Source organism: Rhododendron vialii, chromosome 10a, assembly GCF_030253575.1.
Source record: "Rhododendron vialii isolate Sample 1 chromosome 10a, ASM3025357v1".
In the NCBI taxonomy this organism is placed as follows: domain Eukaryota; kingdom Viridiplantae; phylum Streptophyta; class Magnoliopsida; order Ericales; family Ericaceae; genus Rhododendron; species Rhododendron vialii.
In genome coordinates, this window is record NC_080566.1 from 5,008,744 (window position 1) to 5,036,693 (window position 27,950).

The following is a 27,950-nucleotide window of genomic DNA, read 5'->3' on the forward strand; positions in this document are numbered from 1 at the left end:
AAAGGAAACTGATATTGGCACTCCAAAATTGATGGAGACACTCTAAAATAAGTGTAATTCCAAAGCCACTTTCCTTTATTTTTTAGAGTGCCTCCTTCGATTTTCGGAGTGTTAATATCATTTTCCTAAAGAAAATATACCCCCCGAAAAGGTTAATCAACGATACAGATATACCTTTTCGGGGTACATTTTCTTTGTACTTAGAATTATTGCTTTCATTTTCTTTTCTTGCATGTTATGCATATCTTACAATTAAACCAAATATTAAAGAGGTAGGCAAAAGTTCCCGACTAGTACTAGGCCAACTGGCTGTTGACAAATCTCTGATTAGGTGCCATCGGCTCTTAACTATGTGTTGAACATGGAGTTTTGAATAGGCAGGAGACTTACGAGATGACCTAAACCTTCACTTCAGGGAATCTCTCTCTCTCTCTCTCTCTCTCTCTCTCTCTCTCTCTCTCTCTCTCTCTCTCTCTCAAAAACACACACAGAGAGCACTATGTGGACCCATCCAAAGCATATCATAAGATGAAAGGGGCAATAATGGCACATGGCTTGTACCATCGAATTGGAGGCAATGGCTTGAAAGATATAGGTGATCCATAGATTCCTTCTTTTAAATCTGGTCACATAACCATCAAGCAACAAATGGACTATCCCAACTACTTTGTTAAGATCTTTTGTTTTACACAAACAAATCTCAAGTTGATCAATTTTTTACAAGTAATTCCAGGTGAACATCCAGAAGAGGCATCCAATTACAAAATACTTCTGAAAGGTGTCAAATCTAGTAAAGATACTAACCACATGGTGTTTTTTATGAGTCAATGACAGGGGCATGCATGTGGTAAAACAAAGCATATATCAGTACCAAACATGCCATAAAAACCAGAGTCATATCAATTTCATCCGTTATTCAAGTAACCAATTGGGGTCGCTATATGAGTCCATTTTCTCTATTGAAGTCTATCAACAATATCGTGTTAGGTGATAACCAAAAAACGTAGATAATTTCCAGAGGAGGAAATGATCGGTGAATACAAAACGCAGTGGAATGTCTCTAATTTGCTATTATGAGCTGATCAGTGAATGCAAATAGACATTTTGTTCCATTCTACTCCCTATAGTATGAGTACATGGGAGATAGCACTGGATTTCCATCGAAATAAAAACTGAACAAAAACATGTCAAAATATACCTTTCCTGAACAACATCTTCCGGAAGCAAGCACCCGAATAGAGCAAAAAGTAATGAAAAGTCTTGATTTCACAGTCTCTTCTAAATTTCTCATCAATTTATTCTGGACTTACATGCATTGAAGCCGCTTCACCTTTGATTTGATCAACCATGACTGCATGATCCATCCATATATGGGTCTCAGCTGCTCAAGCTGAATTTGTGCAATTAGTATACTCTCGTATACTTGCCTCTGCTGCATCAAAGCAGTCTTTCTCAGATAGGCCGTATCCTCTTTTGACAAGGCTCTAATGAACGAGGTGCAAATAGAGCAAAGAGAAATAAGGAACAATCCAAGCACCAACTCCAACCATTAACATATGCCCTCAATTACTCTTCTAGTTGGTGAAAGATGTTTGATACAGTAGGAACTTTCTACATTTCTCATTGTGCTAATTTTCTCGTTTAAGCCATATTCAAGTTGACTCCTTGAACGAGAGCCTTCCACGATGAGCACCACAGATACTGACCCACTTTACATATTTCTCACCTCAATCAAACTGTGAGCTGGGTTTTTCCTTATTCCGATTCCATCCAACATGTTTCTCGTTTTCTCTGCATCTTTCCATCTTCCTGCAGCAGCATAAAGTTTAGCCATTAACACGTAATTTCCAGTGTTCTCGGGCTCCAACTTAAAAAGCCACTCTGAAGCCAACTCTCCTAGTTCCACATTCTCATGTATCACACAAGCACCAAGCAATGCACCCCAGACAGCATTATTAGGTTCAAATGGCATTGTTGTAATTAGTGCATAAGCTTCCTCTAGCCGACCTGCACGACCAAGAAGATCAACCATACAAGTGTAGTGATTCGAACGAGGCCTCATTTGGTGAACTCCAACCATGAAATTGAACAGATCTAAACCCTCGTCCACCAAACCACCATGACTACAAGCATGCAGAATGGAAGTAAAAGTGACTTCATTTGGTACCACTCCCAATTGAACCATTTGATTGAAAAGCGAAACAGCAATCTCACCATTCCCATGCATTCCATAACTGGCTATAATTGCACTCCAACAAAAGATATCCTTGTCCTTCTCAGGAATCCCATTAAAGATCTCATGAGCAAAGTGTAAGCTTCCGCATTTCGAGTATATATCAATCAAAGCAGTGGAAGCCTCTACTTTAGATACAAAACCTGATCTTATTAGGTAACCATGTATGTTCATTGCTTGCTGCAAATCTGCTAGCTTGGCATAAGCAGGAAGCAGGCTGTTCAAGGATGCAGCATTAGGGGCTACTGATTCCGATAGCATCTTTTTGAAACAGGCAATTGCTTCTGTTGCCAGTCCATTATGAATACAACCGGAGAGAATTGCGTTCCATGGAACTGTTCTTTTTCTTGAAGTTTTTACGAACACTCGGAAGCTTCCTATTATGCAACTGCATTTTGCATACATGTCAATTAGTGCAGTTTCCACGGAAACATCAGATTCTAGTTTTTGCCTCAAAACCCACCCATGCAAGCACCTGCCTTGCTTCAAAAGCCCCAAATCAGCACAAGTTGAAAGAAGAGAAGGCACAGTCACTGCATTGGGCCTTATACCTTCTAACAGCATTAGTGGACAGAGCATCAAAGCTTTTTTTCCATCACCGTTCCAATTGTACCCATTGATCAGGGTAGTCCACGTCACCACATCCCTCTTGTCCATCTTATCAAAAACCAACCGCGCTTCAGTCATACAACCACACTTCGCAAACATGTCCACCAATGCATTACTCACCGGTAAACAGCTCCCTAAACCACTCTCTTGCACCAATTCAAGAATCTCCATTCCACACTTCAAGTCCTTCAGATACCCACAAGCCGGCAACACCGAAACCAAAGTAGCACTGTTTGGCTTCACCTCTTCTCCCACCATTTCTTTAAACATTTTCAAAGCATCCTCAGCAAACCCATTCCGACAATACCCGCTTATCATAGTGTTCCAAGTCACCTCACTACGCTCCATCATCGCGTCAAATACCCTCCTAGCCACCTCCTTCTCTCCACAATTCATGTACATTGCCAACAGACAATTACCCAGAAACGTCTCCAGTTTAACACCTCCCGTTACAGCCAAACCGTGCACCGAGACACCCAAACCAAGCAACTTCAAATCCCCACACGCCTTGACAACAAAAGGGAACGTAAATTTATCGGGCCTGGGGTAACCCGCCGCGAGCATTTCAACAAACAGTTGGATCGCCTCGCGCGATGAGCCGTTCAATGTGTACACTCTTATCATGGTGTTAAATGCGAGTAAAGGCGGTTCGGGCATTTTATCGAACAGTTTGCGTGCGTAGGAGAGGTGGCCGCTCGCCGCGTAGGAGGAAGTGAGGAGAGGGAGGAGGCGGGCGGAGAGGTGGCCGGAGGTGATGAGGTGGGCGTGGAGGTGAGTGGTGGGGGCGAGGGACTTGGTGGTGGCGTAGTGGTGCAAGAGGAAGCCGTATTTGGCGGCGCTGGTGGTGGTGGGGGTGGGGGTGGTGATGAGGTGCTTCGTTTTGGATACGGCCTTTGATGTCCCATTCATCAATTTACTCTACGGTACGCTTGTATTGGTACACTTACAAAAAAATCAATCTTTGTAGATATAGAAGAAATTAATTGGTGTACCCATGTTCTGGAGTATTTTTTGACCCTTGAATTAGCATTTGAAACTTTTTAGGGATATAAAATTTTTAAATTGATCCAACGGCCGGAAATGCATAGGAATATTAGTACATACGAATTTGGGTAGAGAAGATTTGAGCTTGGAAATAACACCATTACTTTTTTCGATGTCTGGATCAGTTTGTACGCGTCTCGACTAATTCAAGGCCTAAAACTAGCGACCCACCAAACCCTTCGATGGCCCCTAAATTTGGAATGTTTGGCCTCTACAGAATTTTTAATATGCGATCTTATAGAGGAATAATACTGTCTACTTTGCATCCAGTGCATTTTTACCCTGGAAATATATAGCACAAGACTACCTGGAGATTGCAAATATACTATGAAGTAGATAACTATAAATCCTTCTCTGGGAAATGCTACTATACACATTCCTTTTTTTGGTGTGTATCATTTGTATTCCCAAAATGTTATAATTTATAGAGAAAACGTTACGAATGATATTGCTAAAAAGTTACGATCTTAGTATAAAAGTTACGAATGCACAAAAATATTATGAATCATAATGAAAATATTACGAATCGCATTGTTGAAAAGTTATGAGTTTTAGAACAAAAGTTACGAAACATACTAAACCATACAATAGGTGCATATGGTATATATGCATTTTTAAGGGATGTGTATCGTAGACTTTCCCTCTCTTCTAAAGTGTAAATTCGGTCTACATCAAGTAATTACTATCTGTTTTCCTTGGTTCATGTTTTTCTCCTTGACTGGATCATCACAAGTTTATAACATGATAAATTTTTGATTGATGCTGCGTGTGTAAAAAGTTTCGTTTGATCAGACATAGCTATCCGCATGAGAGAAATACGTGTTAGAAGTGTATTTTTAAGATCGTGTTCACCATTCATGTTTACAAGACAAACCTGTTTTGATATCAACATGCACGGTTCAACGCGTGTGCGCTCTCTCCGTATGTGTGTATCTACTTGTAGATTTTGTATAGGCGACTCTATTATTAATTTTAAACAGTAATTGAATACGTATTATTCTCTTTGCCTGCTATTTTTTGAAAAAAGTGTACTTCGTTGTTATTTTTTCACATAATAGTAATTTTTACACCAACGAAAATATACAACCACATCTTTTAATTGGTGCAAAAAATTTTAAAACGTGATTACAAAATCCTTTTTCCCCTCAAGAAAATATAGAAATTTTTTTAAAAAAGGAAAAAAAAAATCGTAGAGATATATTAGGGTCAAACTCTGATTCGGACCAATCAAGGTGTGACACGTCATCGGGTCCTTATACTTTATACATGCATCAGCCTGTAGGGACAGCCCTTGATTCCCATGCCATGCTTCCCTCCTAAAACTAACCAACCATCAACAACATACAGAGAGAGAGAGAGAGAGAGAGAGAGAGAGATTTTAGAGAGAGAGCGATCGATTCGTTTCCTTTTGTGCCTATTGGTGTGCATCACTGGCGAAAAAGTCCTCACAGAACCAATCTCTCCGGTACTTCCAGATATACCTTCGAATCAAGTACATCCAATGACCAAAAAGTGTGAAAAGGAGTCCACTTTCAGTAGGCTTTTTGTGGGCTCCAGATCTTGATTTTGCTCACGATCCCCCACAACATCAAACATGGGTTCTTCTCATACCACAATCTCAATCAAAATTTCTACTAGCTTCTAAACCTGGGTGTTCATTCATTCAGTCCGTCAATCACTCCCCTGCTTGCTTATCATTTTCATGTCCCCATTCAAATGGGTCACAGATATTCAGCATTTTCCAGGAAAATTGGGGGCTTTGGTTTGTTGAACTGATCTGGGTTTTCTTGCTGTTGACTCAGTGGGTATAAGTTTCTTGATCAATCGATGGAGAAGGTTCAAGATCACAAGTTCGCGTGTGATTTGCAGCAAAAGTAAGTTCATTCCCCTGCCTCCTTATTAGTAGCTATGTCTTTTCCTTGGTTCAGCATTTTCCGGGAAGATTTTGGATTTTCTTTGGGCGGCTGATCTGGGTTTCTTGTTCTTGATTCATTTCTGTAATTTCTTTAAGTTTGTTGGTCGATTGATGGAGGAAGTTCAAGAACACAAGTATGTGTGCAAGATTCGGATCAAGATTCCATTCATTTCCCTTGCTTCCTTAGTGTCTACGTTTTTCTTTCAAAAGTGATAAGACAACAGATTCAGCAGGAAAATTAGGGTTTCCTTTGGTTTTCTGATCTGGATCACTTGATCGCGTTTCGCTGCATTTTTGTTTCTTGATCAAAATGATGGAAGAAGTTCAAGAACACAAGTTTGTGTGCAGGATTTGTAACAAGGGCTTCCCTAATGGGAAGTGCATGGGAGGTCATATGAGGGGTCATTTGCCCAAAAAACCAGCTAAAAATCATGGCAATCAAAAGGGTTTGAGGCTTAAAGAAAACCCTATAATCTCTTGGAGGGTCTCAAGTGCTAAAGAAAGAATTCCAAGGAAAGAAAATCAATGCAAAGAATGTGGCAAAGAGTTTCCCTCATTGAGAGCTCTATCTGGTCATATGAGATGTCACTCAACCAAGGCAATAGAAGAGGATTGTAAATGCAAAGAATGCGGCAAAGGTTTTGTTTCAATGAGGGCTTTGTTTGGTCACATGAGACATCACTCCAAAAGATCCAGGGAGATCAATGAATCTGAGACTCTGTGTTCGATTCAGAGAAAGCGATCAAGGATGAGGTACAAAACGAATCGCAAATTCTGTTTATCTGATTCGAACGAATCTTTTCATGTTTCCGAGATTGATGAAGAAGAGGAGGCTGCTGTATGTTTGATGATGCTTTCTAGGGGTGTGAGAAATCGCGTCGATTTTAGTTACTCTGATATGTTTGAAGCTAAAGCACTGGACAAAAGTAAGGGTGGAAAATTAGCAAGTAAAGCTGATGGGACTAAGGAGATGAAACTGAGTGGGAGATTAGATTCTAGTGTCTCATGTTCTAGGTACTCTTTGCTTGGAAAGAATGACACTGAATCTGGTGATTTAGGTTCTGGGTTCATGAGCAAAAATGAAAGGAATGTAGCATTGGGGATTACCATGAACGGGTTTCACGAGGTTGATGAATTCAAGAAGCCTGGAATAGTTTCTTCTGATGTTGAAATTGAGAACTGGGAGAGTGACCATATTGAAGATGAACTGGAAAAGGAGCAGGCTGACTCAGAAATGATGGTAACCAACTTGAGCGAAGAGGCCGGTTTTGATGATCAGGATCCAGAATTTGGGGAAAATACTAGTGATGAAGATAGTGAATCAAATTCCAGGCTTGAGTCCAATGAGAAATTGCTTGAGCAGGAAAATGGTGGGAAAGCTATGAAAAGTCATGAGTGCCCAACTTGCTTCAAGGTTTTCCCATCAGGCCAAGCCTTGGGAGGTCACAAAAGGGCTCACTACAATGCATTTCCTGAAGATAAAACCAAAGAATGTGTGCTGACAAAGCAAGAACTTCCTTCTGGTATTCATGGTATTTCCGATCTTAACGTCCCTGTAACTCCTGAAAAAGAGGCAAATGAGGACAACGAGGACGACGATGAAGGTGATAGTGTTGGTTTTGAGCCATGTTGGGCTGGGATTGATTGCGGGCGTGAGCCGCTGGTGATCTCTAGTTTTGATCAAACTGACTCTTTCTAGGAAAATGTACAGGTTTAGGATCATGACACACACAGAGATACAGGTAGAATTTTCATTTTCTTCTGCTGCAAAGAATGCAAGTAGGCAAGTAGCAAGTATTTCCCTTTTCCTCTTAATTCCTCCTTGTTTTACTTCCTTTCAAATCTGCTTGTGTTTCTCTTTCTGACCTGGAATTCATATATGTTTCAAAAAAGGAGCCCATTAGTAAATGTTGAAATTCTAGGTTTATTTCGAAATATATTACTGCTACATAGGCTTGGTTGGTTGGTTGATTTTTTTTTTGACATTCTCAAAATTTTCATTCCCAATTTTGAACAATATTCGAAAATGTTTATCCTTGAACAACTGCTGTTTGGAAGATTAGTTGAGAGCAGTTTTTTTTTTCCCTCTAAATTCAAGGGCAGACCTAGTACAGCGGTAAAGCTGCCCCATTATGACCTGGATGTCACGAGTTCGACTCTCGGAACACAATCTCTTTGTTTGCAAAGGTAAAACTGCGTGCATCAACTCTTCTCCAAGCCCCGCATATACGGGAGCTTTGTGCAATAGATAAATCATTTTAATGCTTTTTCTCAGGTTGGAAGGAAACAATGCTGTGTGCTGAGGTCTCCCAAAGTTTTTTACTTGTGCTTCCACAAGTATGGCAACCATCTTTTGCTTTTTGGACAATCTAGGACACCATCCTTTACCAACCGAATTGGACTTTCAAAAGTCCAAGTGGTTCAACACCCGACTGTCACTAGAGTACACTACGATAAGCATGTACCGGATTGATTCGTTTTGTGCTAAACTACGAAGCAAACACATTTGTACAGGATAAAAAGTTTCGAGAACCAAAATGATTCGTACAACTTATGGAATCGAACCAATTCGAACTCTTCATTACGGTTCGGTTCTTGTTTCAAACCTTGGTCTAATTCAAGTTATAATATCATGTTTACAAACTATTTATAGCGATCCCAAATTGTATAAAATAATCAAATACTATCCTATTTTGCAATGAATCCCATTAAAAGTCACAAAAAGGCACTAAAATTCAGAACACACCATTTATGCATGAGTCTATTCCTAAAGCCGTAAACAGTTGCATATAATTGTGTATCTACATATCTAATAGTAGTTCAGATCGGTTTGAAACCAAAACTATTAGCATAAACTTACATACCAAATCTATATCTACATATCTAATAGCAGTTCAGATCGGTTTGGAACCAAAACCATTAGTATAAATCTACATACCAAATCATTTGACTAGGTTTTTACTTTCTGAACTGAAACCAAACTACACTATATAAACATTGAACCAAATTTCCCTATTTGGATCAATTAAAATTGGATTCTCAGTTTGACAATTTTTTTGCTCACCCTTATATATAGTCACAAAACTTACAATCCTGCATTGATGGTCTGCTTTAGATCAGACCGGGGAGAAAAAATTCTACGAAAGAGAATACACGACTATTCCAAAAAAGGAAAAAAGAAACCTACAATCCCCATCAATTGGCAAAGAAGAGAGCCTCGTATTTTTTTTTGTAGGGAGTTGAACTTGAGACCTGTGATTACATCCCAAGGGTTTTGTGAATCGAGAGAAATTTATTCACAGCTATGCCGGAAACAAGTTTTTTACAGCAGCAATCAATGGCGACCGTCTAAAAGTATTTTGGACGGTCCGGATTTTAATAAAACTTTTCCAGGAAAAAAGTTAAACTCTTCCCCGGAAAAGTTTCATTAACATTCGGATCGTTCGAAACACTTTTGGATAGTAGTGATTGGCTACGTAAACAACTATTCACGGCTCTGGCATTAAAAAAGATTTTCCCTTTCTGAACCATCCAAACCCCTGATATTGTTTAGTATTTACCAAATAAAATAAACAATGGAATCTACAAATTATTCTTAACTTAGGTTTCCAGTTAACTTCCGGTGACGAACAGAGATCAAAGGGGAAACATTAGTAAAAATTGGTCTCAAATTCTCACTTTTTGGTAGTATAAATCAATTGATTTTACACTTTCTCTCTACGTCAATATTTCACTTTTCTCATTCATTAAACTAGTCCCGCCAAACACGTGAGTCAAACTTTTTTGAACTATCCGAGCTTTAAAGTATTGAGTTTGGCTCAATTATCTCACATGCCTTGAGCTTGAGCTTGATTTAACGAGCTTGGCCCTTACCAAGTATGATTCATTTGTTATTTGTGATAGTAACACTTCTAGGAGTACGAGTGTTCGCGAAAACTGTCCTAACCGTAAAATCAAGCTAATCCAGATCGACCATCCTATTTGGTTTGGTTCGTGGTTCATTGGTCAAGTAATGGTTCCGACAAAATAAGAACCAATAATTTTGGTTCAATTACTAGTTATCAATTTAAGGTCATGGTTAAAATCGAACTGGACCGTTTAGTATTAATGTATATAATTTGGTATTTTGAAAATATATCCATATATAATTTCGTATTTTGATTGGGTAAGTTAATTTTTTTATTGGTAAGTTAATATATTTAGAGGAGATATCTCATTTGTGAGGCAAGTCTTTTATAATATTGTACTGGTTGAGAATGACTTGTTCACGATGAAGCTGTGAATAAGTCGTTAACAGTGTAATTACATCCATTCGTTTCGGCAATCAATGGTTATGATACATTTTTATTTTACCGATTAAAATTGGTTTTCAATCTAGACTGTCCAAAACACTTTTGAACGCGCAAAAATTGAGCTCATTAAACACTTATTTACGAAATCTCCATACATAGGTTTTTCTCATTGTAGTTGATGCTTTAAATTCTTAATTATAGTTTGGTTTTGATCAAGTTTCACACATATACTGGTTAATATTTTAGAACCGTTTGGAGTGGTTCTTTTTTTGGATTTCCTAGAGAACTGGATTAATCCGGATCTGTGTGCACCCTATGGAGGAGTATTTGTTCAAGGCCCCGTTCCAGAAATTTTCTTAAAAAATAAACAACTTATTTCACATTTTTAAATTCAAAAATAAAGTAAATAAAAAATAATTTTTCAATTTTTTTTGTATCGTATAAAAGATCTCATCGAGATCTTCCAAATAAGATCTATATTGCATATTTTTAAATTTTAATAAATTCATAATTTTTGAACTTAAAATTATCTTTTTAAAAAATAAGAACTTATTTTCAGTTTCGAAACGGAGCCCAACAGAAGTAGTTTTCTTTTTCCAGGGTAGAACCCTCTTTTTCTGTCTGGTATAGAAACCTCTCTCCCTCCCTCTCTCTCTCTCTCTTGACCATCCATGGCGGACAACACACCCCCACCCCCTCAAAACCCAAACCCACCACCACCGCAACTCCCTCACCACCAAATCTACACCCCCGCCGCCCCGTCCCAATACCCCTCCCCTTACTACCTCCCTCACCAGCACTCTCAAAACCCTAACCCAGAACAACCCAACTCGCACCCATCACAACTCGACCCTCTCAACAAGACCCATGATCCCATTGCCGCCCTTACCCCTCCCGGGATGGACCCCACTTGCTCTTCTGCCGGTGGTGTTCACGAGGCGTACGATCCCAGCGCGCTCTGTGATCAATCTGCGTATTTTCAGGACCCCAATGTGGCCAACTCTTTGAAGAATTGGGCGTTGGATGTGCTCCGGTATTACGGGTCGAATCCGAATGCTACTGTGAGTGCTTTGTTTTCGTTTGGATGGAGTTGTTGTGATTTTTTTGCTCGGCGAAATAACAGTGTTCGTTGTAGCTAGTGAGGCTTGAACCCCGTCAAATGCATGGGAGTGTGTAGTGCCTACCACTCCATTTGCATTTGGATTGAGTTGTTTGTGCCATTTTTTTTTTTTAATCATTTTCATGAAAAGGAGTAGAAAGTGGGGAAAAATTGTGGTTTGTACGAATTTGGGTTTCAACAATTTAATTGTCTTGTTTCGGTGTTTTGAATTTAGCCGAAGAGCAAATGTCGCAAATTCTTTGGTGTTTGCTTGTTGTTTGGATAGAGTTATTAGTGCCAGTATTTGCTCATTTTGATCAGCAAATAGTGTAAAAAGGATTAGAAATGTATAAATTGGGATTGGTATTGTTTGGGTTTTTAAAGTGTTAATGGTTCGTTCAGTGTCATGAAAAATGCCAAATCAAACCAAACTGAGCCTTAATCACCATCAATTGGGATCGGCTGTATGAATTTGTTTTCTTTATTGAGCTGCCTCATATTCATAACCGGACTCATATGATTAGGATCCTACGAGGTCTTTTACGAACTGGCTGCAAGCTAGTAAGCTACCTATTGCCCAACCCTCCTTTATCGGGGCTGGGGACTAGCCACGTGGATATTAGGACTCTAAGCATGAGATAGGCAGAGTTAGTGTTCTGAATTTAGCCAAAGAATGAATTATCACAGGGAGGTCGTTTGGTGACATGGTCTGTGTTTGTATTTTGTTGAGGATTATTTTGATATAATTAGGCACTAAATGACCTTGTAAAAGCCTCTGTGCCTGCATTTAGGGATGTGTTTTGGGTTTGCCAAATCTCGTGCCAAATTGGGCATAAGATTCAGCAAGGCCAGATTTTTGCTAGGGTTTTGGCACATAAATGGAATATATATATATATACAGATTCAATCAAGTAAGGGCGCCCTTACCTTGTTAAGGTAAGGACCTCCCATTTTCCGATCAAATTTCGATGATCCGAGCCGCTCAATGTGTTTAGAACGTGATTTTAAGGGTACTCGCAAGAAATCGGCAAAAAAAATGACCGGGAAGGGCTTTATCCGAGTAGTTTTTGTTTGTTTTTTATCGAACGGTTCAAATAAAAACTGTTCGAATGAAGCCCTTCCTAACATTTTTTTTTGCTGATTTCTCGCGGGTACCCTTAAAATCACGTTCTGAACACATTGAGCGGCTCGGATCATCGAAATTCGATCGGGAAAAGGGAGAAAAAGGGAAGCCCTTACCTGAAGGGGACTGTGTATATATATATATATATATATATATATATATATATATATATATATATATATATATATAGAGTGTGTATGAGGCAAAGGATATCTTTGGCAACTGTCCAAGGTAAAGGATATCTTTGGCAACACTTTCAGCTGTTTATTGGGGATGCTCTTAGTTGGCTTACTTTTGCTTCAGAAGCAGATTAGATGACCACCTGTTTTATGCCGGAGTGTTTCAAGGTTAACAAGATTCTGAAGTTATAAATGGCAAAAGGCTTTTTGAGTAGAATTCGGTCAACTCAGCTGTTTCTCGTCTACTGTCATTTAGTTGTTTGCTTTATTCTGTATGAAAGAAGGTTCTCAAATCAGGTTCTGACCAAATAGAGCTCAGAGGTATCTAGTTCAGTCGAAAGAGCACAGGGGCTTCCAGCCAACAGTCACAGCTGAAACAGGTGGTCAGCAAGGCTGTTGATTTTTGTTGTTCTATAACATGCTTTAGATTTGTGAAATGTTAGTTACTAATTTGATACATGCCATACCAAGAAAATTTGGTCATCAAGTCAACAACATTGAAGATTGTAGATATAATGGTAAGGAAGAATGATATGATCACTTTTAGTGGAAGTACTGGGGGAGGGGAGGACCTAAGATGAAATATGATGCTTTTGTGAGAAATATTAGTTGTAAATCATTTAACTGGGCATATAGGGCTTGAGAGAGTTGGAATGGTGGCAGAGATTCACGTAGCTGATGCCAATTGATTGATGATGATTGGGATACAAGGCTTGGTTTTGTTATTTTACAATACTTTCCCGGTCTTTTAATGCACTTTCACTCGTTCTGCCATGTAGTGCCAAGGTTCACATGGCTGTAAATACATGGTTTCATGTGTGCTAATTGCTGATAATATGGTGTAGTTAAGAAGCTAACCTGAAGCTTCCTTGTGATAACAATTGAATCTGTCCTTTTAATTCCAAGCTAATGCATACTTTTGATTCTTCTAGTATTGTCATGACTCATGTGATTTAGAAATTCCTGATGAAGTTTTGTTATGGTCAGAACTCAAATATACACGAGGACCACGAAAGTTTTGATTATGGTACTGTTCCTAGCTCATTCAAGTGGTAGGGGGTGAATAAGTGCCTTGGCGTCATCATTTGAGAAATGTACTCTTGATGTTTCAGTTGCCATTGAGTGTACGACAACTGAGTACTTGATTATGCACTGTGCACAGTACATATCCAAACATTTACAGTTTCTGCCTAATTGCATCCCTCCATCCAAGCACCTACATGCCCGTAAAGAAATCCCTCATTCAGCCAAAAAGCTGATCAAGAAAAAGTCCTTTGTAGTTCACACTTGTGGATTGATTTGTCTATTGGGTTCACATGGTTGTAGCTGCATTACTGTTCTTACAATTATATATTGACAGCTATTTTCCTGTTCCATAGATTATCTTAAACACCTACTAAATGGACATGAAACATGAGGTGCCTGACCAGGGCATGGCATTCATTGTATCTCACTGCTAACAATCCATCATATTCAGTGCTTTTGTTATATACACCATATTCTGAAATCTGCTCATTTAGTTTCTGTATTAGAACATCATCGATTAGAAGTCCGCACTATTATTGTTCTTATCAAAGAGATGCATACAATATCATGAGTTGCTGACGTGCTCGTTGAAAGTGAAGATTAGTTTTGGAGCTGGGCAACCCTTTTTCTGGGTGCTCAGCTTTTCCTCCAAATGCAGTGCTTAGGCTATGTGCTAGGATACATGTATCATCTCTTCTTTGAGCTTTTAGCTTTAACCTTTTCACTGAAGATAAGTAAATTAATTTTCGTTTCGCTGTTAGCTCTTATCTTCGCATTTTTGTACTGTTACTTTTTCCTAACTGTTCTTTCAACTCCTTTGCAGGGTCTGACAATGCCTCCAATTAATGCGACATTTCAGCCGCATGGAAATAGCACTCGAAAGGAGAGTGCCAAGAAAACCAAAGTTGTGCAATCTGTGTGGTGTGAAGTTTGCAGGGTTGAATGCAACACCAAGGAAGTTCTCGACAAGCACAAGATGGGAAAGAAGCACAAGAAGAATGAGGATAAACTAAAAGAGTCAACTGCCCCTCATCCTCCTGCTGCTTCGGGAGTGTCCGATAACCCAGTGATTGGGCCGCAAGAAAACCCTGCTGCTTCTTCTGTGCAAAAAACAAGAAAGAAGGCAGCCGAACCCGAGGAGGATTTGGAGACAAAGAGGAGGAAAATTATGAACGAAGGGGCAGCATCAGATGCCGTTCGGGTCTGCACAATTTGCAATGTGGTCTGTAATAGCGAATTGGTTTTCGCTTATCATAATGCAGGAAAGAAGCATGCTGCCATGATGACTAAGCAGAGCGTAAGTGGCACAGGTGTGGCTACCGCCACCTAAAGATTGTGGAAACACTTTCTGGTGTACGACCATGAATTTCTTTTGGTTTTGATTTTCCTTTGTAGGAATAGTTCAGAAGCATACACAAGTTCTCTCTGTGTTCTCTTTTAGGTGGTATTTGCAAGGAGTTCTGGGATGAAGGTCCATATTTGCATGTTGAAGTGGTTCTTTACTTAAAGTTAAAAGAGTACAGTATGTAGTAAAGAATCCTTTCCTATTTAGGTGCTGCCCCACAAAGGATGAGAATGCAGTAGCAACTTTATTTCTTTCATTTCCCGTTTAAGACGTGTGCAATTATTTTCCTTCAACGGCCGAATTGAGAAAATTATTTAGTAGGTCGGGAAGGCCATGCAGCGATGTGCCCATCCAATAGTGTTTTGAAACGCGCATACTTCGTTCCTTATCTTATGGCCATGTATGCACACTTCGTTCCTTATTTTATGGCCATGTATGCACGTGGACTCTTGCTATTAGATGGGCACATTGATACCATAGTGTTCCGGACCTATGGAAAAATTCATCAATTGGACCTACAAAATTTCCAGGAAAATTTGAAGGGAATATATTGGAAGTTTTACTTGGAAAACCAAGTTTTAGAATCCCGTACCGGTAACGTTACGGTTTCCTGTATCGGTATGGTATGTACCATACCGGTATTTTCGGAATGGCCGGGTACGATTGATATTTTTGAACCGGAACGGAACTAGAGGGTTGAGGTTTCGATTTTGTAAAAAAACCGGTATGCGTACGCCAGTACGGTATTCACAACCTTGAGAAAAACAGTATATCCACACACAAAAAAAGCGGAAAAGAATGCTTCCCGCCAAAACAATTGGATTTGCTTTATCCTTGAAACCCCAAGGGCACACTTTTTAACAAGTACAAAGATAAATTCCTGAACAAATTTTCAGTAAAAAAAATTGAAAAAAAGGGATGAAAAACGAATAATTACCGAACATCAATAACAGAAAAGAAAAGAACACTTATTTGTTTCATCAAAAGATACGATACATCACATATCATCATTGCACCATAACCAATAGTAGTTCATAAACCACAAGCAGAAAACTCTGCCACTCTGCTCAAATATATATGAGGATCAATTGAATTCATGAGGCCCGGCAAAATTTCGGCTCGGAGCTTATCAAGCTAAGACTCAAATTTATTACCCAGTGACCTTATTTGCATTGCATCCACATAAAGTCATTTCCGAGCGATTCAGTTGGGAGAAAAATACATTTCTTAAAACGAAGACAAAGGGGATTATGGGCTGCCTTGGTAGAACTTTCCTCTTCAAGCATTTTAGATCCCCTTTTCTAAAGTAATTTGACTGGTTCGATGTTCCATATATCCCTAGCATATTCGCGAATCGTTCTGTCACTGCTGAATTTGTACGAGCCTGCTGTATTTAAGATCGACATTCTTGTCCATCTCTGCTTCATCACCAATCAAAGATATGTTAGGCAACAACTAACACGAAAAAGAAAATAACTTCGGACCGATCCCACCAACTGCAACCTTAGGTCGGGTTGAGTTTTCCCTGTTATATGACCGTCATGGCTATGGAGACTATATGCGAAACTATGCATATGCATACTTTTATAGAGCACAAGGATATATTTCCTGGTAAAAGACTTAGGCCGCCACTTAGCAGCTCATGCTCAGAGCATATCTAAAATGCAGCAAAAAAAGGTCACAATTTCCATTTAAACAGCATAACAAACGTAATTAACAGGTGACGATCAAATGCTGAATTACTAGTGTGAATTGGGGTTTTATAAAAGACAGTCTAGTTAAATCATGGCATACACAAAACAGACGAGGACAAATCCGAGCTGATAATATAAGTAATGCTGAAGAGAGAGCATACAAGTGACAAAACATGTAGCAAACAGAAATGCTTTGATCACTCACCCTTTGGTCTTGATATGCCTCATCGACCTTCTCTTGGCATTCTAAGTAACTTGGGAAGTCTTTTCCCACCAGGAAATAGTCTGCAAGGCCATAGCCTTCGTTTCCTTCTAATGATCCCATAAGTTCAGCATAGTTATAAGGTCCAAAAACACCACTTCTAACAAATTTCTTGACTTCCTCAAAACGTGGGTCTGGGACAAACTACATTAAGTGATAAAAAGATATCAGTAGGTGTATCCAAAACAAAACTCAACGGAGGACAGTATTTATACATACACAATCTCATTAGGGCACCTTCCCTGGTAAGAAATGAGAGAAGGTTCAACCAAATAAGAGCAAATTGATATTTTATACCTTTCCTTCAGCCCTTTCTTTCCTCAGTCCCGCGATCTCAGGAGCTCTAGCACCAAAGAGAAAAAAGTTCTCGTTTCCAACCTCTTGCCTTATTTCCACATTGGCCCCATCCAGGGTCCCAATCAAGATGCAACCGTTCATGGCAAACTTCATGTTGCTGGTTCCACTGGCCTCCATCCCAGCAGTACTGCGCACACATTTGGGGAGAGAGAGAGAGAGAGAGAGAGAGAGAGAGAGAGATGCATTTGTATACTAGTTGTCAGAGCTTATCCCACATTGGTTAAATATAACCTCCAAACCTAGTATATGAGCCTGGGCGGCCTCTCCACTCATTGCCAATTGGTTTTGAGTTGGATACTTTAACATGGTATCAGAGCTAGGTTTTCGAAGGTTTTTGGACAAGACTCTTTGTCTTTGATGGTTGGTTCCCCCTTTGTTTGTCGTAGATAGTTGATTGTTGTCGTAAGTGTTGAATCGTTTGTTTACCTCACCACGTGCGAGTCAGGGGTCGCACACTCGCACGTGCAGGGGAGTGTTAGAGCTTGTCCCACATTGGTTAAATATAACCTCCAAACCTAGTATATGAGTCTGTGCAGCCTATCCACTCATTGCCAATTGGTTTTGAGTTGGATTATTAACACAAGTCAATACTAGGCTACCAGCGTAACAAGAAATAAATTTATCACTGGAAAAAATGACATGTAATGCATTAATTAAGCTATTAGTGGATTAAAAAAAGAGAGAGTAAGTTATTATAGACCAAAAACCAGAAAGCTCCCCAAACAAATGTCCCCAATTTCCCAAGGAACATAAATATTGAGCTCAAGACTTAGAGAACCTGGTTTCGGTGTAACACTATATCAGTAAAAGTTTGGTTCAGGGAGCACAATTAGGATTTCTCTCCTATCTTGTACCAAGGGAGTCAACTGCTATGCTTCACAAGGAGGAACAAGTGGATCAAGGAATGTCGAAATGATTGCCACAGATCTTCGATTTGCATTGCTGCTATTACGGCTTCAATAGTTATGGATGAAACCAACCAACATTCCAGTACGGGATGAGATCAGGTTATTGAATCACTTTGACCATCATACTGTTGGATGGCTTGATACACATTGTTGAGCCGATCTCCTAACTGCTGGAGCTTTTGGGATAGTTAATAACATAGTAACATGGAATCAGACTATCAGAGTCTTGGTTCTAAGAGATTTTGGGTTCAAATCTGCCTGTATGCTAAATTAGGCTTCTCCCCTTTCTAAAAACAGTATTTCAGAAACTATGCAAGTCAAGCTCAGTATCTCCAAATTTAATCCCAAGCACAAACTCCTACATTAATCCCCTCCCATAATAATTTAAGCTGAGGGAACCCACCGCGTGAGCTCAATAAGCTATCAAGGACTTTAAACTAAAGTCTCGAAAACTTAACAGTATGCTAAATATTGCTTGCAAATAAGGTCAGCTGCAATCCATGATCCTTAGTTCTCCCGATTACCTAATCTATATTCATACCCAAATATCAGAAGTTGTAGCATCACGCTTCACATGAAGCTTTGAGCGAAGGATACTTTTACCAGCCTTTCTAAGGATGAGATGCTCAAAAATGAAGATGAATATAATGAATTCAGCATACAACCCTATAAATATCCACAAGTTTTAGCTCAAAACAGAAGTTGCAAGCCATTTCACGAACCACTTTTATATAGTGAACTAAAGTTAAATCCATGCACCTTCCTGCTCCCTGCATGGCAGAAGAAACCGGAAGGGGGCACAGTGTTATTAAAATAATCTGAGTTTTCAGTACCTGATGTGCTGCGAGAGCTCACTTGCCGGAATTAGCAATTCAGCAACAGTCACATTGTAATCAGGAACAAATACAACCTGAAATAAAAAAACATAGGAATGAGGAATGTCAAAGATCCAAAATATAGATGAGGCTGCAGCAAGAAATCAAGAACAGTGATATGGATTGTGCTACTGGAACAATATTAAATATTCTCATAGGGCAGTCAAGGAAATTTCACCACCAGAATCAAATACCAACAAATATGGACTGTCCAGGAAAGTACTGGCCAATAAATCAAGAGTTCCACATGATTGTCATTAAGTTGCCTAGAATTCGATTTCTTATCGTACACTCCTTAGTTCACTGGAACTAACGTGTGGACTAGGAAAGATTAAGAAATATCACCAACCAAGAAAACTGTACCTTTAGTAAATCACCAATTTCAGGGTCATGATTCACTGTAGACCCAACATCTGTGATAAATTTCACTATTCTCTTCGCTTGCACATATGTTGCAAATGCTTTTCCCCCAAATATGCAAACTCGTGGAACAAACTTTGCTTTCCTCTTTGACGCGCTCATTTCTTTCATCTTTTTGTAGCGGTAAACAATCCCCAATATATTTAAAAGTTGTCGCTTGTATTCATGGATGCGCTTCACCTGGGAACATGTAAAAGTCCAGTCAATCTATCACAACAAATTTTTCAGAAGGAATTTAAAGAAAGTGTGGAACCCATTATCTTCGAGTGATCCTAATAAAATTAGATGCAACGTTAAGTAATACTCGGTCACAAATATTAGTCTATAGTTTTCCTTTCGAGATGTCTCAAGCTTATAACCAACAGTCAAAAGTCAATGTGCAGTTTATCGAACTCCAGGTTTTCCATTTCTTGACATGTCACCAAATTTGAAGAACAAAAAATTTCCTTTTCAAACAACTAATAACAATAGTGGTACTACCTAAAACTCTATGCATCTCATAGTGGAAAATCTACGGACATGAGCAATAAGTCCGCTGGGTTGCTACTATTAGGCATGAATACATGATATTAATCATTCAAAGTCTTCTCCTCCAAAAACTGGAAAAAGGTACTTTGACATTGCAGGAGAGATTAACAGAGGCCAAAGTGGACACAAACTTTGTTATAAAGCAGTATGAAAGAAAATGAGATTATTTAGGAATGGAAAAGACCTGGACATCAAACATTGCATCAGGGCTGATGGAATATCCTGTTTTTTCTTTGAGGAAGGACACGACCTTCATCTTGTTGCTTCTTTTTGCTGCCCTCCACTCAATTTGGAGATCCTTGTTATCAGCAAACTATGGATAATTTCAAATAGTCTGGTTAGGGTATATGAAAATGAGAAACTGGATATCGTAACTTCTCTACAGAAGAATGTAGCACAAACAAAAGAGGAGCAATAAATGAAGTACTGAAGTTGTTAATAAATTGCTCTTATATTGAACTCGTTAAGACCAAATCCCTCCTTTCAATTACATCCCTATGCTTGCAGCACGTTATTCGTTCATGCCACTTGAATTCACCAATCTCTGGCTGGATCCAAGCATTGCACAACGTGAAAAATAGTCTTGCAATTTTTTTTCTCTTAGCTTCTGAATGATCCATAGAAGTAGCTATACAATAAACCCAAAAGTTTACGACGAGTTTGACTTATCAATGGGCGAGTTTGGTGCGTATCAAATGCATGACTCCGATGATGAGAATACATGATATAGCATTGGCAGGATTTAAATCCCATTTCCTGTCAGCATATGTGAAAGTGTGCAGACCAAGTACGGAAAGTAATGAATCAACTGAGAATTGCACACAAATCATAATTTCAGCAAGTTCAAGGACACTATCAAGATTGAACTCCATTAACCCTTTTTTATTTTGTCTTTTGATAAGTAAAAATCCACTGACCCTCTTCTTCTTGCAATATCAGCCAATGCAGGGCTCACATTTCCACCTAAAGTCATCAGTCGCTAAAGCTCAGTTGTTCTAGCCCCTAGTTGTCTCTTTCCTTGAGCAACCAAATCAGCAGAGTCCAGACGAAGGGAAAGATTAGCTAATGCTACTAGATAGCAGCAGTCGAGGAGTGTTCATACATAGAACTGGCCCGCCCACCCGCCCTGCCATCCCTGCATGGGGACCAGGGGCATTGCGCCAAGAGAGGGCGAGATTTCATTGAGAAAAGATACAATCTACAACTGTATCGATTGTGGAATTGGGTGATCCAACTATCATATTATAATTTGAAAGTTAAAGGAAGACTCAGATTTGCCCCAAAATTACCTTTCGCAGTTCTGCCAATTTCTCAGTGTGAAGGACCCAGTCTTCTGTACCAGTCCATTTGGTTATTATATCACTTAGATATGGATTACAGAACTTGATCCATCTTCTTGGTGTGACCCCATTTGTTTTGTTTTGAAATTTCTCAGGCCACAGCTGCCAAAAAATAGCACAAAAACTAGCAATATCAGAACTTCTGACTATAATGCAAAAAAGGAAGTTTGGTGTATATCCAGAAAATGAAATACAGTAGGAAATATTCAATCCTATTGCATTATACCTTATAAAACTCATTGAACACATCCTCCTTTACAATTTCACTATGAATCTCAGCAACTCCATTTACGGCATGACCACCCACAACACAAAGATTAGCCATGCGGACCATCTTTGGAGGTTTTGGAATTGGTTCCATATCCACCTTTTTCTTTTTCTGCAAGCCTTCTTTTGGCTCATCTAGATCGGTAGGTACAAGTTCTTCATCAGAACTTTCAGGTTCTTCATCAGAACTTTCAGGTTCTTCATCAGAACTTTCAGGTTCTTCATCAGAACTTTCAGGTTCTTCGCTCAGATTGACAGCAGGAATTTCTTTTGGTTTAACAAACAAATCCGCAATGGAAGCTGGTAAATCAACATTTTCTAGAATTCTCATCGCAGTCAATTTTTTCTCCAATAGGTCAGCATTTGAAGTACCATACTCTGATATAATTTCCTCTATCAGCTGAAAAAAAAAAACACATAGCAGAAATTAGTAGTATTCAATAAGAGCTTCCAGTGGACTAAGATCCACGTTCATTACCTCTTCATCAATCATTTGGATAATCTCAACATGTCGGGGAAGGAGTTTCTCCATAAGTTCTAAACTCCATTTCTCCAATGCCTCAGGTAAAACAGTATGATTTGTATACGCCACTGTTCTGGCAAGCATAGAACAAAATGTGAGGCATTTCTATGTAACCATAACTAGCAAATACAGCAAAAAAGCTACGTATCATAATGAGTTAAACTTCAACAAATCATATGGTGTTCACGTTCTGTTTTCTAGAGATGTTTTGAGAACTATACACGAAATGCAGAATGCAGAAAATAAACACTAGCCCCCAAATGACTCTCAAACAGCAGAAAGAGTTCGGAAATTAACTTTGAACCCATAAGGATTGAGACAATAAGATAAAATCGTATAAAGTTGATTTGAGAACACGCTGAACAATCACAATCTGATATAATACTATAATTAGCATCATTGATGGTATTTAACTGATGAATACCACCAATAATGCTACTTCTTTAACTAAGCTCAAGCTACTTCCATAAAATTCTCATCATCCAGAGATTCTACACTACATATGACATAATTCCATTATACAAAGAAAAACGAAAAAAAGCAACACTTTCATGGGTGCAGATGGAACTGCAGGGATAGAAATACCTTTGGGTAATACCCCAAGCTTCCTTCCAGCTGATGCCCTCCAGATCCATCAATATTCTCATCAGCTCTGGAATGCAGAGAGTTGGGTGAGTATCATTCATTTGCACTGCTACCTTTTCAGGAAAGTCTTCCCAATTCACTTGCCCTCCAGATCTCCTCTTAAAACGTGCAATAATATCTTGCAGGGAAGCAGAGCATAACGTATATTGTTGTTTCAGACGAAGGATCTTTCCCTCCATTGATTCATCCCCAGGGTATAATACATAACAAATCTGAAAACACAATATCGTATCACCAGGAAATTCTTCGTCTAGTATCCAGTTAGAGTTTTCAGTCACAAATCAACAAATCAGCATGTGAAACATGAAATGAAAAAGTCACAACCAGAGACATACATGGAACTATTAAGCCACCATTACACGCTCCAGGGAAAAAAACATATTTGTTCTTCACTTGTATCTGATGTAGTATCTCTAACTATAAATACGTATTGAAGATGGCCTAATGTATATTTACAATGGTGCATTGGCATAGAAAGAGAGATCAAATCTTCAGTTCCAAAGGCCAACACCCAACTTCCAAGGGGTTTCAAAGTATATGGGGTCCCAAATAACATCCTACCAGTTATATGTGACAGTCAGTCTCCAGATAGTAGCACAAATGATGCAAAAGAAGAATACATGTCCCCAATTGCTATCCAAACCTTTTCAGCATTAGCTTGGGCTTCACAAGCTTTGGTGTGCTCTCCAGAGTTGAAAGCATACAAATCAAAATCCTCCGACAGAACTTTAGTGGACCAAAGACGAAGGTTAATTGTGGTTCTAGTTTTATATCCTGGTATTGGGACATCATAAGCAACTGCCTTTATATCTTCTCCACCAATCCAGTATCTCTTTCCATCGGACCCTTCCACAACTTTGCCGTGAAATTTGACCGGATATGAGACATCATTTCTCACAATCTCCCAGGGACTACCCATCTACAAGGAGAAACTGAAGTTAACTGACAAGCAAATCTTCAGCATACAAAGATAAAACTTAGGCCTGAAGACATTGTACCTCAAGCCAATCTTCAGCAACTTCTTCCTGACCATCTTTTGTAATCCTCTGTTTAAATAATCCGTACTTGTATCTAAGTCCATAACCCCATGCTGGGTAATTTAATGTTGCCAACGAATCCAGAAAACAGGAAGCAAGCCGCCCAAGACCCCCATTTCCAAGTGCAGCATCGGACTCCTGTTGTGGAAAACCAACAAGTTTAGCATAATATCCAAGACACGAGAGCCTAATATCCTATTTAAGTGCGCGGAAAAGAAAAGTTCTAAATTTAAGCAAACTTCGTTGAGTCTAAAGACTACGAACAATAGACCTTCAACACAACTGTAGCAAAAATATGCAGTACGGATTTCAACTATTCTTCGCAATCATGACCAAATGTTCACGCACATGATTACTACCTTCCTATCTGTAATTTACAACAGAGAAGAATCAGAATTGTCTTCCTAAATTCCAACATAGGTATGTATAAATGCCGGGGGAAAAAAGTAGTGGTCCGGGGGGACACAACAAAGGTATGTATAAATGGCCAATGCCTATTATTTTATTCCAGGGAGAGATGAAAAATGTAAAAGCCCAAGCCGCAGAACAATGTCTAACAAAATGAAACTATCTCACGAGTCAAGACAATCTGACCTGGCAAGCTACATTCTCTAGATTGTGCCCAAGCTTACTCAACGCTTCTCCATAAGCATCTGTCAGCTCCAAATTACCGATGGCATTTAACAATGCTCTTCCCTACAAACATATATCATATAGCAGTGTAAGTAGACTGCGGGAAAAAGGCACAATCAATATGAAACAGTAATGGACAACAATGTGATCGTTGTGCAATAGAGATGGATTGCCGAAGAGTCACTGGCAGTTTGCAACCAGGAGGCTTAAGTCAAACCTGCAGAAATTCCATTGACAAATAATATGCCTGCTTTACGTTCGTCTTTTCGTAGTAATCATATGTTGCATTCCAATTAATGATAAGCGCATCACGAACACTTTGTGCAGTCGCAAAGAAAGCCTTGGGGAGCTCAAATCGCTCTGGAGAAAATAGTGGTGTGAACTCTGCATGGTATTTGATACTCGATGCAATGGACGCAGCATCAGGAGTGAAAGATATCCTATCAATTGCAGCCCCTATATCACGTGGTAAAGGACTTGCAATTAAATTCACTATCAAGTCCAATGAATGGCATATTTGTAATTTTGTATTTTGGACTTGTATTTATTACATCAGAGATAGTTTACATAATGAAACAATCTACATCAAACACTTGAATTGTCAGAGGATTCTTCTTCTTCTTCTTCTTCTTTTTTCTAAAAATGAAAAACATAGATAAGAGAACCATAACAAGAAACTAAGGGGGCCTATCTCTAGCCCAGGCGGAATACAACCTGGATTAAAAACAAAATTCCTATCAAAGCTGTTGGTCGCAAGTCAGAGGATTCTTCACCATCCAATGAATGGCATTAATTGGGAATAAAATGCTAATCCTACCAAATTTGCTAATTTGAATCAGATGGCGGGTCCCAGTTCCTTCTTGTTAAGATGGTAGTATGAATTTTAAGTATAAAAGACTAAACTCATTTGCAGAAATAAATGTTTTCCAATCCTTACCTGTAATTAGTAATTATATCTCAAATAACAAGTTTTCCTTGCAGAATTTCACGTGACACTCCATTATTCAATTGTGTTTCAATCGTAGTCAGCTTGATTGTATTGATATGAATTAGATGGACCGAAAGACAATGATTTGGGACACATGATCTCATCAATCCCATTTAGTATTTCAAATGTAGCAAACTTCAACTGGATTTTCAAAAATCCCACCCAGCTGCCAAGACCCAGACAATGACCTTTTTGTTGTCAAGACTGCTGAGAATTATATAAATTAGTTGTATTATTTTCTCCTTCAACACCAAATGAGACCCTCAGAGGCTCAGATGGGGATACTTGTCTCCATGCTTTCGCAGCCTGAAATTAAAGGAAGAAAGAACTCTATGGAATTAAAGCCCATTCAAATATGTTCCCTACTCTGCACGAACTATAATCTTCAACCTAATTCCTATCAGCATCGGAATTTGCATCGCATTCGAATTGTACTGCTCCGAATTTCTCCAAATTAACATTTTATGGCGACGACCAAGGACAGACCTAGTGGCTAACGAGCCTTGGAGACTGTCCTATCCAAGTCCTAAATTTTCTTTAGAATCGTAGTAGTTAGCTATTTATTACTCAAAAATGTCAAAATTCTATGAAATCGTCCGCCCACTATGCTTTAAAAATATTTAATACCCGTCCAGCCAAGACTTTTTATTTGAAAAAACTCAATATCGTCTTCCTATGATTGAAGGCATCTACAAAAGAAAAAAATTTAATACTAGGTTCAATATTTTACCATTTGGAATGGATATGGATGGACCAAATTAACTCTATACATGACTATTTTTCTTTACTGTGCAATATATAGGTTGATCGCGATACTTATTTTGGCACTCTATTTTTATTATATGCATAGGCAGAAATCAATACCACCTCTCTCTCTCTCTCTCTCTCTCTCTCTCTCCTCTTCAGATCTATCCCCCTAATTCTGTGAGTTCTGATGTCGAAGGAGCTGTAGAGCAGTCCGCTTGTGTGCTCCTTTGTCTGATCTTCCTCACTGTGTGCTCTTCTTTTCGATCGTCCTGCAGTTCCATTGACGTTATCAGGCTGGCCCCGTTCTTGTCATTATGGGCGTCGCATAGGTTCGAGCCCTAACAGGGGCGTAGTTTCTTGGGACGGAGATAGCAGTTGGTGATGTTGTACGGTGGGGTGTGGTTACTGTGGTGATTGTGGTTCCGTTCTGTCGGCGTTTATGGGCAGCTAGATTTAGGTGTGATGATCTGCCGTAGGTTTTTTGTTTTGTTGATGTTTTTTCGGTTCTTTTTGTTTTCTCCCCCGTTGAGGGGGCTTTCCTAACCCTACGTGGGTTTTTTGTTGGTTGTTTGGCTATTGTTGCGTTGATCGGAGATGTTCTCCATCTGTTTTGTGCATTAGGTTGTGTGAGGTCCTGAATGTTCTACGTGGTGTTTAGCCTCCATTGTGGTAGCTATATTCCCTCTTTTGGGATGACTGTCCAGTTGTTATTCCTTTGTTATAAATGAATATCATCCTATCGATTGACAATAATAATAAGAATAATAATCGATACCATCTTTCATATGTGATAATGTTGTTCGCCCACCCGACAACTAATCTCAGTCGGCTCCTTCTTTTGACAGCCCAATAAGCTAAGAAAAAAGACAACAACAAATAAAAAAAAACACAGAATCCAGCAACTTTTACACTTTTCAAGACATTTTATACACTTTTCACACATTTCTATAGTTTTAGACCTTAATGACAGCCATCTCAGTAACATCAATACTCAATTACAAAGACAGACGAGAGAAATCATGACACACAGTGTTGAGTACTACCAGTAACAGCGACACAAACCTTGGTCATTGATTTGATCTCTCAACTTCTGCTTCGGCTCGCTCGAGGCGCTCCTCACCGCAAAAGACCGTTTCATCCCCTGAAAACTCGAGGCTGATCGGATGAATAAAATCTTGGAATCTCTACGCCTGGAGCTGAAATCCATAATAAACCTTGAGATTGAACTGCAATGGGAGAACGCAGCCTCTGGACGAGTCCAAGTCGGAGTGAATGGTGAAGCCGCCATTTCTCTCTCTCTCTCTCTCTCTCTCTCTCTCTCTCTCTCTCAAAAGTTCCTTTTCTCTCACTCTGATGGTATGTGGATATCTATGGAGGAAGAGATGGAGTCTGTTGCCATCTTCAATGATAAATATCAAATCACGAGATGGTTTTGGTGCCATAAAAAACTGTCACTGGTTTTGATCGTCTGCGGTGAGCGGTCTTGCTATTGAATCCACCTGGGCAGATGGCCAATCAAAGAGTCAGAGCAATTGACTTGAATACTCCCAACTGAAGTCCACGTGGAGGTGTTGACTTTAGGCTCCATTCTTTCCTAGTAGTAATTTTTCATCTTTTTGGTTTTGGGTGTTTGTTGGTCTTTTTTAAATTTTTATTAGGTTTACGTCATATTTTTTGGATCAATTATCTATCTCGATGAGATTCTGAAAAATAAAAAATTATAATCAAAAATAAAAAAATTTACTAAAGACGAAAAAAATACCAAACAAATTTTTTTCTTAAAGTGTCGTCTTATATGAACTTTTTTCAACATTGATCCATATTTTTATATTTTTCTGATTTTTCTCGTTGAGACAAATGA

At 39.0% G+C, this 27,950-nt stretch overlaps 4 protein-coding genes across 6 annotated transcripts; 2 read left to right on the top strand and 2 right to left on the bottom strand.

The window, feature by feature from the left end:
• Positions 1–988: 988 nt before the first annotated feature.
• LOC131302266 (pentatricopeptide repeat-containing protein At5g39350) lies at positions 989–3,849 on the bottom strand. The gene has a single exon (XM_058328813.1). The coding sequence runs from the start codon at positions 3,749–3,751 to the stop codon at positions 1,712–1,714; it is 2,040 nt and encodes a 679-aa protein (XP_058184796.1). The 5' UTR covers positions 3,752–3,849; the 3' UTR covers positions 989–1,711.
• A 1,330-nt stretch (positions 3,850–5,179) lies between these two features.
• On the top strand, positions 5,180–7,673 carry LOC131302282 (uncharacterized). 2 transcript variants are annotated; one of them, XM_058328835.1, is made up of 2 exons: positions 5,180–5,760; positions 6,150–7,673. In XM_058328835.1, exons 1-2 carry the CDS (start codon positions 5,714–5,716, stop codon positions 7,498–7,500), a joined length of 1,398 nt encoding a protein of 465 aa, XP_058184818.1. In that variant the 5' UTR covers positions 5,180–5,713; the 3' UTR covers positions 7,501–7,673. The 2 variants fall into 2 exon arrangements, with proteins under 2 accessions (XP_058184818.1, XP_058184819.1); XM_058328836.1 differs by having other exon boundaries at positions 5,221–5,760; positions 5,898–7,673.
• A 2,998-nt stretch (positions 7,674–10,671) lies between these two features.
• On the top strand, positions 10,672–15,121 carry LOC131302304 (uncharacterized). Its single transcript, XM_058328863.1, has 2 exons — positions 10,672–11,154; positions 14,344–15,121. Exons 1-2 carry the CDS (start codon positions 10,765–10,767, stop codon positions 14,848–14,850), a joined length of 897 nt encoding a protein of 298 aa, XP_058184846.1. The 5' UTR covers positions 10,672–10,764; the 3' UTR covers positions 14,851–15,121.
• Positions 15,122–15,836: 715 nt separating this feature from the next.
• Positions 15,837–27,481, bottom strand: LOC131302257 (alpha-1,4 glucan phosphorylase L isozyme, chloroplastic/amyloplastic). 2 transcript variants are annotated; one of them, XM_058328795.1, is made up of 15 exons: positions 27,152–27,481; positions 24,572–24,810; positions 24,316–24,417; positions 23,683–23,859; positions 23,328–23,603; positions 22,625–22,896; positions 21,995–22,112; positions 21,476–21,916; positions 21,199–21,351; positions 20,094–20,222; positions 19,325–19,561; positions 18,920–18,996; positions 17,119–17,305; positions 16,765–16,965; positions 15,837–16,283 (listed from the first exon to the last, which is right to left on the bottom strand). In XM_058328795.1, the coding sequence occupies exons 1-15, from the start codon at positions 27,375–27,377 to the stop codon at positions 16,167–16,169; spliced, it is 2,952 nt and encodes a 983-aa protein (XP_058184778.1). In that variant the 5' UTR covers positions 27,378–27,481; the 3' UTR covers positions 15,837–16,166. The 2 variants fall into 2 exon arrangements, with proteins under 2 accessions (XP_058184778.1, XP_058184779.1); XM_058328796.1 differs by having other exon boundaries at positions 24,572–24,714; positions 27,152–27,443.
• Positions 27,482–27,950: the final 469 nt, after the last annotated feature.

Bases quoted from the DNA above. Each gene is read 5' to 3' on its own strand.
- LOC131302257 (XM_058328795.1), bottom strand. From the start codon at position 27,377: ATGGCGGCTTCACCATTCACTCCGACTTGGACTCGTCCAGAGGCTGCG. The intron at 23,604-23,682 runs GTACAATGTCTT...TTCTCCTTGTAG, and splicing joins TTGCTGAAGATTGGCTTGAG to ATGGGTAGTCCCTGGGAGAT. The intron at 17,306-18,919 runs GTACTGAAAACT...ATGTGTGCGCAG, and splicing joins GAGCTCTCGCAGCACATCAG to TACTGCTGGGATGGAGGCCA.
- LOC131302304 (XM_058328863.1), top strand. From the start codon at position 10,765: ATGGCGGACAACACACCCCCACCCCCTCAAAACCCAAACCCACCACCA. The intron at 11,155-14,343 runs GTGAGTGCTTTG...ACTCCTTTGCAG, and splicing joins GGTCGAATCCGAATGCTACT to GGTCTGACAATGCCTCCAAT.
- LOC131302282 (XM_058328835.1), top strand. From the start codon at position 5,714: ATGGAGAAGGTTCAAGATCACAAGTTCGCGTGTGATTTGCAGCAAAA. The intron at 5,761-6,149 runs GTAAGTTCATTC...GTTTGTGTGCAG, and splicing joins GCGTGTGATTTGCAGCAAAA to GATTTGTAACAAGGGCTTCC.
- LOC131302266 (XM_058328813.1), bottom strand. From the start codon at position 3,751: ATGAATGGGACATCAAAGGCCGTATCCAAAACGAAGCACCTCATCACC.